This window comes from Drosophila mauritiana, chromosome 2L, assembly GCF_004382145.1.
Source record: "Drosophila mauritiana strain mau12 chromosome 2L, ASM438214v1, whole genome shotgun sequence".
NCBI lineage: Eukaryota > Metazoa > Arthropoda > Insecta > Diptera > Drosophilidae > Drosophila > Drosophila mauritiana.
The window spans coordinates 7,051,332-7,064,597 of record NC_046667.1 but is presented as its reverse complement, the minus strand read 5'-3'; the positions used below and the strand labels follow the sequence as shown (position 1 = coordinate 7,064,597).

The 13,266-nt window shown below is 39.1% G+C and overlaps 1 protein-coding gene across 1 annotated transcript; it reads left to right on the top strand.

Moving 5' to 3' along the window:
* The first annotated feature begins 840 nt into the window (after positions 1-840).
* Positions 841-13,246, top strand: LOC117148187 (ubiquitin-conjugating enzyme E2Q-like protein CG4502). The gene is made up of 5 exons (XM_033315460.1): positions 841-1,154; positions 11,315-11,859; positions 11,935-12,058; positions 12,118-12,467; positions 12,532-13,246. The coding sequence occupies exons 2-5, from the start codon at positions 11,510-11,512 to the stop codon at positions 12,614-12,616; spliced, it is 909 nt and encodes a 302-aa protein (XP_033171351.1). The 5' UTR covers positions 841-1,154; positions 11,315-11,509; the 3' UTR covers positions 12,617-13,246.
* Positions 13,247-13,266: the final 20 nt, after the last annotated feature.

Genomic DNA, 13,266 nt, shown 5'->3' with positions numbered 1-13,266 from the left:
AAAACGTACACACAAGATAAATATGAAATTTGAATTATTTTTAAGCCACGTAAATATTTATTCAAAGTGCTTAAGAATATTTAAGAAATATTTAAAAACTACAATTACCCAATGGATGGGAAGATAACATTTGTTGATTAGTATGTAGCAGCTATTTTTGATTGTTTTCCTATGGTATGTTGGCTATGTAGCAACATAATAATAACAAATCTGTTGCAGATGCGCAGTATTATATTCTTTGTAAAGCCATTATTAAACTGTAACGAATTACTTACTAACAATGAAATGGAGGCAAATACTCATAATCAATTACAAACGTTATATGAAGGGCATTTGGATTGTAGAATCTTTTTCATAGCCGAAATGGTTAATATACTCATATTACTGGTATTTATATAGATATACTCTTAAGTCCAGGAAAGCCATAAGAAGCAATAAATGCGAACGACAAGTGGATATTTAATAATACTAACCCCACTTGTTTGCTACTGAATTTACTTTATTGGTGTTCTAGACATTTCTCAAACAAAATAAACGTAAACTATGCGATACCAAACAGTGTTTAGCTTATTAAAAGGGCTATGCGGGTTCTGCGAGCTAAAATTAAACATAAGGTTTCGACACGGGTAAAATAAAGCATTTGTTTGATTATCGTATATATTTAAAAATTTATTTTGAATACCGCGCGGGATGGGTTGGGTTGTTGTATTTGCTAACATGAGTGACTGCAGATTTTGTAGAATGTAGACATCAGTCAATGCATCGCATAACTTCGATAGCAAAGGGCGAATCGATAACTATCGCCAAGTATCATCGGTAGTCGATGCTAAAATGTTATTTTACATCTCTACCGCTGTCGCGGGCGAAAAAAGTGCAGTGCGTCGAAAAGTTCGTGTTTCAGTGTCCAGAACAGGAAATAATTCAAAAGTCGCGTGGAAACGGCGAACGTTATTGCTTTTTGCTATCGCGCAATAAAAAAAATAATTGTTGGGAAGAACTGCATTCGAGATTGTTTTTCCCGTTGCTATTATTTGTTTCTCTGTGCGAGTGGCGAAGGAAACGAAAACGAAAATCGGGAATAAAGAGGAACGCTGATAAGCACGAGTCGTGGAAAGAAAACAGAAGAACAGCGAATTGCATTTTGCACTTGGCAAGTGAGTGAGCGTGTTTTTTGTTACCTCTTCTTGCTTCTCTTCTCCTTTATTCCATATCCCTTTTTGCCGTTGGTGTATTACAACAATTTGCCAATTAAAAGCTCTTGACCTCTCACTCTTACAAATAGAACGTAGTGCGTTACACTTGCTACCCCTGTCTCTCCGTCTCTCTTCCTCCCCTTCGATTTTCAATTGAAGCATGACACTAACAAACAGGCCTGTCAAATAAACGTGGTTTGTCCACATGATTGTGCTTGTCCTATCCATTGCACTCTAGCTTTTGACATTGCTCGAAATTGGAAAGGGAGGGCTGCTGCCTGTGTCTCGCTCTGCCAATGCCAGATTTTCATTGAACTTGATACTGAACATTCTCAAGAGTTCTTTTGTCAACGCTTGTTTTTTGCAGTGCAAGTCACTTTTCCAAGGCTGCAGTCATGGTCAAGTTCTTAATTTAAGATGGCCTCAAATAATGCTTCAGAAATATTTGTACATTTGGAGTCTTATTTATATTCAGTAATCCTGTTTAATTAATCTAGTCATAATATTATTACGAACTATTTTCTGAAACATTACCAAAATGCTGTGACGTTTCTTAGTATAAATAAAAAAATAATTGGGATGGTTATCTTTTTAAAGTGATTTAACTGATAGATAACCCCAAAAAATGAAAAGAGTGTAAAAAATCCCTCTTAAAGACGAAAAATGGGTCGCAAAAAAGAACAAGGAAAACTTTTCTTGTTTTGTTGGTTATTTAATTTTATTTTTGTACTTGTTGTTCCTTGACGTATTTGCCTTTATTGCCTGGGACAACTAAGATGAAAAGAAACGCCGAAAAGCTGGGTAACGAGAGATTGTGGAAATAAATCTAAGCAAATGTATGGGAGCCCCACAACGGAAAATGCTTAAATGGTATTTACTGCCGACATTTTCACGCCCACCCACAAACATATTTATATATACATACATACATAAGTGTGTACATGGAGTAGGGGCCAAGAAGTCGGAAAGGCTTCTCCACATTATTTGGTATTCATGAATGAAATCAGAGCGCCATGTTGCCACGAGCGGAAGGGAGAGAGGATAAGCTTTGCCGATAGATTATATTCCCTGCCCGCTCTATCTTATCTCATTCCTCTATCTCCAGTTTCTTCTTAAACTCAGTTAGACAGGCGCCATGGCGCTTTGCATCCTATTTTACAGTAGACACTACGAATTAAGTGATGCATACCTTTTTTTTCGTTTTAAATTGTTATATTTTCATTGAACTTTTTTGTATAAGTTAATGAAGTTAAATAAATGTTAATTGACTAATGTTATAAAATCATCAGCATGGCAAAAAAAACATTTATAACAGTATAAGGTTTTTAAATCAACCTGATTTGAGTACCTAAAATTTATTTTAACCCTTATCGGGTGCCCACTGTATTTGTTATCCTGCGCCGACCCCCGACATGTTGTGCATCTAAATCGCACTTGATCAGCGAAGCTAAGCTCGGCTGTGTGTGCACTTTGGCACATCAACTTTTTATGGACCCGCCGAGTAGGCATTTTATTTTTACGCCTGAATTAATTTACAGATATACCCTGGCACACGCATAAATTGATTATGCATACCCATGAAAGTGGCACTCGGAGTCGGGGAAAGGGGGACGACTCAAGGATACACCCGGGAACTCTATAAATAGAGCGAAAGAGCAAAGGGTCTTCGGCAATTAGATGAACTTTCCTGCCATCGCATGAATTTATGCATTTTACATGAGTGGGAGTGCCCGTGGCAGGTGATAAACAATTTCACCGAGCATAAACAATGTGGCAGGTAGCACTTACCACCATGTCCGTCTATACTTTATTTTGCCCCCGGGTCTACTGGCCACTGACGTCAGCGGGTTTAGCTCCCCTGTGGAGTTATACTTCTTGGGATTTGAAGATTTGATTGCAAATATTTATTAGTCTACTATTGTACTAGTTTAGTGCAGGGTATTTGTCAAACGATGGTTGATCAAAACGTGAATACCCTGCGCATTAAGCACTTGCAGCTTATCTCGCATGCAATAACCACTATCCAAAGTGCTTAACTTTGACACCCGACAAAAGCCAAATTGACAGGTCGCTTCACACACGAGCTATCGAGATAGACGCAGATGCACTGAAAAAAATGTGCAAGATTTCAAAAGGAATGTTTGCACTGCAGTTATAAGCTAAAGTTCATACAGCACAGGTGCGTTGGGAATGCGAATTCTTCGGTCTCAAGGTTTTATGACTTTCTACATTTATCTATTGCAATGGAGAGAAGGGAATGATTTTTACCTGTGCATTTCCTTGGACACCCGCCAGACTGAGCAATTCACTTGCCAGCGTCATCAACTGACGCGTATATCCCTTTTCCGATGTGTCCGTATCAAAGTCTACTTTTAACCCGTGAGATGTGGTTATTGTTGTGGCTTCTGATGCTTTTGCTTTTGTTGCTCTCTTGTCGCAATCAATTTCATAAATGGCTTCCGTTCGAATGAAACACGCGCCATCAGTGAACCGGGCAAAAACCATTCCGGAGTAGGGAAAAAGGAGTGCTTAAGCCCAGGCTTTCCATCTCGGGTGTCTAGGAGACCTCTGTTTCGTATCTACGTATGTGCTTGGCGAAATCTTAGTAAATACATACAAAATGTGGTAACGTTTGCATGTGCTTTCCTTTTAATTTAAACCGAATGTTTTCAAGTGATAAGGATAGAGGTATCCTAGGTTTCTAGGATCTACAAATATTTGAATGACAAAGGAAGCTTATCAAATCCACTACGAATCAGGTCAATATATTATTAAAAGCTACATATACCGAACATATAGGGTATTCCATAGTTCGAGCAGTTGTGCGATTGCCAAGATTCTTGTTGCTATTTTGGCTTCGTGTGTGGCATGTGTTATGGCGCCACATGATATTGATAAACAGACTAACAGAGACATTTCCAAGGTCAGATGGGGTGAGCTCCGCTTCGTTATGTATCTTTTTGGGTATACCATAACAACGGGGTCAAGCCATCGGCATCGCTCACTGTCCGTTAGTCAGTTAACGGACATTATTGGGCGTGGAAAGAGTTCGTCGACCCTCGTCGGATGACAAAGCCCTGCGATTTGGTTAGCATGAACGACCCGGAAATAAACGAGACCGACTGTGATGCTGACGCCTGGCCTTGATTAACGCTGAATGCATATTTAAAAGCTTCCTATGTCGGTGGAAAAAATACGAAAAGAGAAAAGCAATCCGGACTTAATTCAATTTGCATGTGCACCAGAGTCCGAGCGAGGAATTGTTTATAAATAAATTAACAAAGCCGTAACAAGCGGTGACCCTCGGACTTCCATCTAGAACAATGCCATCCTCAGTATCGAGAGCAGGGGCGCCAAAGTGGGAGGTAAAAGGATGACCATTGGTGCTGGCAAAAACTATATATGAGAACAACTAAACTAAACAATTAAATTTCAATCAAGTTTTTCTTATGTTTTCCGTATTCGAATTATGAAATAGCTAAAACTAATACGAAACTAACTTTATGTGAAATTTTTATCAGTAATTAATTATGCTTAATAGCTAAATATTAAAAAAAAACTTATAAATAACCATTGGGAACTGTTTGGAAAGAGCTATCATAAGTATTTATAATATTTTACATTATGTTTACTTAACTTAAGCCAGTTTTGCTCTTAATTTGATAGCTCTAAAGCTTTTTTTTAGCTTTTCTTCTGATAATCTTAGCTATTTTCACGCTGCCTTGCCAACACTGAACGATAGGATAAGTGCAAGTGTTGTGGCAGAAAACCTGTGGGTAAGGGGGGAGGGGCCTTCAGCCGAATGCCATGGCAACCACACTCGATGGTCAAGAAACGGGGGGATTAATTCTCGGTGGATGTCGATTTGGGTGTGGGTGTGTGCCATAGTAGGTGTTCGCTAATGGCTGGGAACAAAGAACTGTTGCAGGGGCCATTAGTCAGCATCTCACTCTCCCTCTTTCTCTTCCTCTCTCTTTCTCTCGGCTGTTTTCCCGCCTTCCTCATTTCCCCTGCGCAAATATTTCCGCATTGTTCTGCTGCCTGCACCAAACAGTTGATTAACGACCTCTCTCACAAGCTTTAAGCACTTGAAGAAATATTTTATTATATTCAAATACAAGATCAAGCAAAAAAAAGGAAAATCACAATTAGATGCTAATCTGTTAAAAAGATGATCTGTCAGAAATGGAATTAGATATTTAGAAAAAATAATAAGATAAATTCAAAAACTCATAAATTTTTTTTTGTTGTGTATTTAAATGTATTCTTTTCTTCTTAATGCATTTCACTTCGAATTGCACGGCAAACATGTTGTCAGGCACAAAAATCAATAAATAAGCGGTAAAAAAGAGTAACAACCAACGGCATCCCCCGAATAATTTAAAGCTGACACAGTTCTTTGAAATTTGAAAATTCTATTTATTATGGTTTCAAAAGGAATCGTTCAGTAATTCCTCTGAACTTAACCTAATGTGTGATAAAGATAAATGAGACCAAGTGGTATCTTAATTATAAAGTACAAAAGAAAATGTACTATGTTATGTTATCCTCCGGGTAAGGAGATCGCTGGGGTGTACCCTCTTCAGTCTTCGGAGGGAGATGGGATCAGCTAGGATAGTTGCTAGTCGGTTCGGGTGGGCCATAAGCCTGTCGGTTTAAACTACCAGGCGAACTGGAATTCCAGGAGGTGACCAACGATAAGTTGGTTTTCAGTAGACACCCGCTACTGATTATGATCGCCTGGTATCTAAAATCGAAAAATCCACAAATTTTCGACAAAAATGCGCATTTTGTTAACAAAATTTAGATATTTTTCGGTTTAAACTACCAGGCAAACAAGAATTCCAGGAGGTGACCAACGATAAGTTGGTTTTCAGTAGACACCCGCTACTGATTATCATCGCCTGGTATCTAAAATCGAAAAATTCAAAAATTTTGCCCAAAAATGCGCATTTTGTAAGCCAAATTGATAGATTTTTCGGTTTAAACTACCAGGCGAACTGGAATTCCAGGAGGTGACCAACGATAAGTTGGTTTTCAGTAGACACCCGCTACTGATTATGATCGCCTGGTATCTAAAATCGAAAAATCCACAAATTTTCGACAAAAATGCGCATTTTGTACGCCAAATTGAGAGATTTTTCGGTTCAAAATACCAGGCGAACTGAAATTCCAGGAGGTGACCAACGATAAGTTGGTTTTCAGTAGACACCCGCTACTGATTATGATCGCCTGGTATCTAAAATGGAAAAATCCACAAATTTTCGACAAAAATGCGCATTTTGTTAACAAAATTTAGAGATTTTTCGGTTTAAACTACCAGGCGAACTGGAATTCCAGGAGGTGACCAACGATAAGTTGGTTTTCAGTAGACACCCGCTACTGATTATGATCGCCTGGTATCTAAAATCGAAAAATCCACAAATTTTCGACAAAAATGCGCATTTTGTTAACAAAATTTAGAGATTTTTCGGTTTAAACTACCAGGCAAACAAGAATTCCAGGAGGTGACCAACGATAAGTTGGTTTTCAGTAGACTCCCGCTACTGATTATGATCGCCTGGTATCTAAAATCGAAAAATCCACAAATTTTCGACAAAAATGCGCATTTTGTTAACAAAATTTAGAGATTTTTCGGTTTAAACTACCAGGCGAACTGGAATTCCAGGAGGTGACCAACGATAAGTTGGTTTTCAGTAGACACCCGCTACTGATTATGATCGCCTGGTATCTAAAATCGAAAAATCCACAAATTTTCGACAAAAATGCGCATTTTGTTAACAAAATTTAGAGATTTTTCGGTTTAAACTACCAGGCAAACAAGAATTCCAGGAGGTGACCAACGATAAGTTGGTTTTCAGTAGACACCCGCTACTGATTATGATCGCCTGGTATCTAAAATGGAAAAATCCACAAATTTTCGACAAAAATGCGCATTTTGTTAACAAAATTTAGAGATTTTTCGGTTTAAACTACCAGGCGAACTGGAATTCCAGGAGGTGACCAACGATAAGTTGGTTTTCAGTAGACACCCGCTACTGATTATGATCGCCTGGTATCTAAAATCGAAAAATCCACAAATTTTCGACAAAAATGCGCATTTTGTTAACAAAATTTAGAGATTTTTCGGTTTAAACTACCAGGCAAACAAGAATTCCAGGAGGTGACCAACGATAAGTTGGTTTTCAGTAGACTCCCGCTACTGATTATGATCGCCTGGTATCTAAAATCGAAAAATCCACAAATTTTCGACAAAAATGCGCATTTTGTTAACAAAATTTAGAGATTTTTCGGTTTAAACTACCAGGCGAACTGGAATTCCAGGAGGTGACCAACGATAAGTTGGTTTTCAGTAGACACCCGCTACTGATTATGATCGCCTGGTATCTAAAATCGAAAAATCCACAAATTTTCGACAAAAATGCGCATTTTGTTAACAAAATTTAGAGATTTTTCGGTTTAAACTACCAGGCAAACAAGAATTCCAGGAGGTGACCAACGATAAGTTGGTTTTCAGTAGACACCCGCTACTGATTATGATCGCCTGGTATCTAAAATCGAAAAATCCACAAATTTTCGACAAAAATGCGCATTTTGTTAACAAAATTTAGAGATTTTTCGGTTTAAACTACCAGGCGAACTGGAATTCCAGGAGGTGACCAACGATAAGTTGGTTTTCAGTAGACACCCGCTACTGATTATGATCGCCTGGTATCTAAAATCGAAAAATCCACAAATTTTCGACAAAAATGCGCATTTTGTTAACAAAATTTAGATATTTTTCGGTTTAAACTACCAGGCAAACAAGAATTCCAGGAGGTGACCAACGATAAGTTGGTTTTCAGTAGACACCCGCTACTGATTATCATCGCCTGGTATCTAAAATCGAAAAATTCAAAAATTTTGCCCAAAAATGCGCATTTTGTAAGCCAAATTGATAGATTTTTCGGTTTAAACTACCAGGCGAACTGGAATTCCAGGAGGTGACCAACGATAAGTTGGTTTTCAGTAGACACCCGCTACTGATTATGATCGCCTGGTATCTAAAATCGAAAAATCCACAAATTTTCGACAAAAATGCGCATTTTGTTAACAAAATTTAGAGATTTTTCGGTTTAAACTACCAGGCAAACAAGAATTCCAGGAGGTGACCAACGATAAGTTGGTTTTCAGTAGACACCCGCTACTGATTATCATCGCCTGGTATCTAAAATCGAAAAATTCAAAAATTTTCGACAAAAATGCGCATTTTGTTAACAAAATTTAGAGATTTTTCGGTTTAAACTACCAGGCGAACTGGAATTCCAGGAGGTGACCAACGATAAGTTGGTTTTCAGTAGACACCCGCTACTGATTATGATCGCCTGGTATCTAAAATCGAAAAATCCACAAATTTTCGACAAAAATGCGCATTTTGTTAACAACATTTAGAGATTTTTCGGTTTAAACTACCAGGCGAACTGGAATTCTAGGAGGTGACCAACGATAAGTTGGTTTTCAGTAGACACCCGCTACTGATTATGATCAGTTCGTGTTGTTGGCTTTCCTTTTACTTTCGTGTCTGCATTCTGAAATTTTGCATGCGACAGTCGGGAAAATTTGCATGAAATGAAACAACAATAAACATGAACCTAGTTGTTTGTACACCCAGCGAATTTGTACGATTCTCATATATATTTATTTAAGGCTGTAAAAAATCAGTCAATTGTTTATTTAACTTTGTGACCACTGTTTATTTTCCCACGCTTTTAATTCCTCAAACAAATATGTTTTGTTTTATTTTAAATGTATCCATACTAATTTGAATAGTAAGGTACTTACGAGCAGATAATATTGAATAATATGTAAAAATATAGTAGATAAGAAATCAAATTAACTATCATGCTAAAAAAGTTATACCCATCGGGAAACTCAATTAAAAACCCATTAACTGCGGAGCACAAAAGAGAACTGGATACAGTGTTTACCACTTGATTTAACGACACTTGGCAGCTATCTATATTCGGATTTGCAAATATCATTGATGGCGATAGCCAGTCCCGCAGGCTATTATTAAATATTTGTGCGGGGTAGGTCAGTTATAGATTGGGTTAAATGATAAAAGGGGGATTGTGGGCTTATGAGGAGAGGTGTTGCTTTTGGTCTGCTCATATCGATTTTTGTGGCGTCAGATAAGATAGTATGTATATCTGTGTGAATGGAGCAATTTCGACGGACGCAGTCAATTTGTCGCCAAATGTATAGAAATGCATTAGGGTGTGTCGTTACCAGTACGAAATATATTCAAACATTTAGTTGAAATTTATTTTATATTTATATTATATTAAATATATATTCCTTCTAAATATTTGCACTTAAACCTTAAACCTGCAGTTAAAATGCAGTTATGATTTGTGTCACCCTGTTTTTTATAGAGTTTGCCTTCACTTAAGTTCGAAAAAATATGTCAAATATTGTTGACATTTATTTGGTTAAATAAATGACGAAAAACTCCAGAAATGTCTGCTGGGAACCAGATAGAATTTCCTACGTGACTTTACCAATGTTTGTGGATTTTTTTTTTTTTTTTTTTTTTTTTGTTTGAATATTCCTGTGGCGCCTTTGTTTCGGCCTCGGTCAGTGTTTATTTTTCCGTTTAGTGGCCCTGACTGAAAGCAAAAGTGCAAAAAGTTTTCTCTAAAAATACTCATAGCCGGGGACCAAGTAGATGCAGACAGGAAATGGCCCATAAATGGGCGGAAAAAGGGAGGAAGTAGGGAAATATGGGAGTGGTCTCGAATAGTTTGAGCTTTGATGAACTCTTAATGAGTTCAGGGGTCAGCCTAACGAAGTAGATTCGCCCCTTTTCCAGCCACGTTCATTAATCAATCAATTATTCATCATTTGTAAACTTGCAAAGACTACAAAATAAACTTGCAAATGAAACTTTCTTTGGATGGGTAACTGAATAAAATACGAATGTTAATGGTAACTCTGGATATTTGGACTGAAGTCAAAGATATTATATTATAAATATTATAACCTGAATGCATTGAGTTATCCTGCGCCTCCAAATACTTGGCAGCTCCTTCGCTTGCCTCCTCAAAGCAATTCCATCTGATCTCCTGGCACTCAGTTCACACTTATCTGTGCTCTTATAATAATAATAGTCCTCCCTTCGTTACAACCACGACCATTAAAATGTAACGCCCACATCTGTTGTCCTTGGTCGCAGAGTTTCAGGACTTGGCGTTCGTCCAGGAGGTGGGCGGTGACCCAAGAAATCCCCTTTGAGGACTCGTGGGGTGAAAGCTAATTATGCGAAAGGCAAACAATTTGGCAAGTCCACGTCAACACCTCGGACAATTCAGGGCGGTGATAAAAGGAGGAGGAGTTGGTGTTTAGCACGGCATCTGCAGCTCAGAAAATAAAAGAAATTAGACGGAGAAAAGTCCCTTCAGAGGCTGTGTGAAATTTTAGTACACAACTTGGAACCCTCGGGTGGCACCGAAATTAGAAACGAAAAGAAAGCCATTTCTGGCGGATTTATGTAAAGATTATATACATTGTTGAATATATATATTATTTTTTAATAAAAGGTCTGTTTTTCATGCTCTTAAGCTCCCTCCGCTCTCGTTATACAGTTCATATCTGTTTTTTAGTAAATATTGCTATCCTTGCTTTAAGGCTTTCTTCATCCTCTAAAAAGCTGCGACAAAATACATTTTATTTTCGTCCTTTTTTTCGAAGAGCCGCCTTTGTGAGTCGTTTTGTTTTCGCTAAGGGGGGAGTATGTAACATATTTCGCTGGCTGTCTTGTTATTCACTTGAAAAGTTCGCCAAGGATGCGTGTTTGTGCTTACGACTGCCAGACATGGTAAAGTATCTCCGGTTATTGTTGTGGTGTGGTTTACAAATGCGGGCGCTAGTTCAAGGTCGCATAATTGTGCTGGTAGGGGTCTACTGAAATATGAAAATGGCTCGCAGCGAATCAAATTCCAAGTAATGGCATCCTTAGCATGCACAAGTATGTTAATTTTATAAGCTCGACCCGAGAAAATCTCGATGTCGACATCTTTTCTTATAACGCACATGCCATTTACAAGTTTGCAAAAATTGAAACAGTTTTTGTATTATTTCAGATCCAATTTCCACGCACACATTGCACCAGGAACCATTTAAAGAAGAAGACTGAACAACCACGCCCACAAAGTACTTGTAAACTACTGAATCAAAAGCCACCGCTCAAGTAACTCAGAAGCACACAATCAAAATCCAGCACACAACAAATCCACTCGTTCGAGAGACCAAGGGAGACCAAGCCAATCCCAGCCAAGATGTCGTCGCGTTCCAAGGAGAGAGTAGTCACTGCATTCCGCAAAATCTTCCACAAGTCCAGCAATAACAATAATAACAACAACCATAATAATAACATAAATAATAATAACAACAATGACAAGGTCGATGCCGCCACTGGCAGCGGTCCGAATATAAACAACAATAATAATAATAATAACAACAATCACGATGGAGCAGCAGCACCCTCTTCGGCCGGAGGCGTCGCCATGGGCGGTGGAGCAGTAGGATCGTCGGGATCATCCGGTGCCGCCAAGAATGCCGTAGTTCGAATGGCAGCCGAGCAAGCTATCTGGGATTCCCCAGGCAAGCGGCGACGACAAGATCACAAGTAAATGTTTGAAAAAACGAAAAAGTCATATTGTATTCGGTAAGCTGATCTCGGGACTTTCGTACAATCTTCCAGGGTGGCGCCGACGACGGAACGCCAATTGGTGGCGGCTCCGGATCACACGATTCGAACCCGTCGCCTAATGAAAGAATACCGCGAAATGGAGCGACTGCAGGCCAAGAACGATGCTGTCTTCACGGTAAGGAAAACCATTCTATTATACAACAATTACTAACTGCTTACCCTTTTCTTTTCCAGGTGGAACTCGTCAACGATAGCCTGTTCGAGTGGCACGTACGCCTGCACGTGATTGATCCGGACTCGCCGCTGGCCAGAGATATGGCCGAGATGGGTGTGCCGGCCATACTGTTGCACCTGAGTTTCCCCGACAACTTTCCCTTCGCCCCGCCCTTCATGCGCGTGGTGGAGCCGCACATCGAGAAGGGTTACGTGATGGAGGGTGGCGCCATCTGCATGGAGCTATTAACACCGCGCGGATGGGCCAGTGCCTATACAGTGGAGGCGGTCATCATGCAGTTCGCAGCCAGCGTGGTCAAGGGCCAAGGCAGGATCACGCGCAAGCCAAAGAGTACAAAGGAGTTCACTCGGTAAGAGAATCGAAACATTATGTCAATGTCATTTGCAATTGGACTATGTGATCCCTCCCCACAGTCGCCAGGCGGAGGAGTCGTTCCGTTCGCTGGTGAAGACGCACGAGAAGTACGGATGGGTGACGCCCGCCCTGTCCGATGGATAAGCGGCGCTTTCCGGACCGCAAGGAAACCCTGCTCAGATGCTCTGCGTTTGCCAACACAACCAATGCAATTTAATATTCAGCCACCCAGCTCATAGTCATCAAGACATCTATATCCATCTTTATACTCTCTATAAGTTTCATCTACTTGTCAAGTAACGAACGATTTCAATTGCAAACCATCCAAAGCAACAAGACAAACTCCAAGAAACAAACAACAAGAAAAAACAAAACACGCAAATAAATGAAACTAAAACGCGCATCAAGCAACAAATTTGCTTAAAATGTAACTCTAGCTCGTAGTCATCAGTAAATAGGAAGTTTCGCCGAATACAAAATGGATATTTAAGTATTATTAGTTGAACCTGAACAAAAAAACAAGTACGATGAACACTACTTTTCCACTATAATTTCCTTCGCCTAGCGCATATTAAGTTATATAAGATTTACAGAATCAATTAGTCTGATATCTTGGTTCGACTGTGTTATAATTTGTTGTGATTTTTGTTGAATTTAAACAAACCGTGAAGAAACCAAATTACAACATCAGCTTGTAAACATAAGTGTGTTCCTCGAACTTCGCACTTTCATTCTAAGCTACGCATAATAAATAAATGTAACATGTGTCTATTATAGCATTTTTATTGATTTTG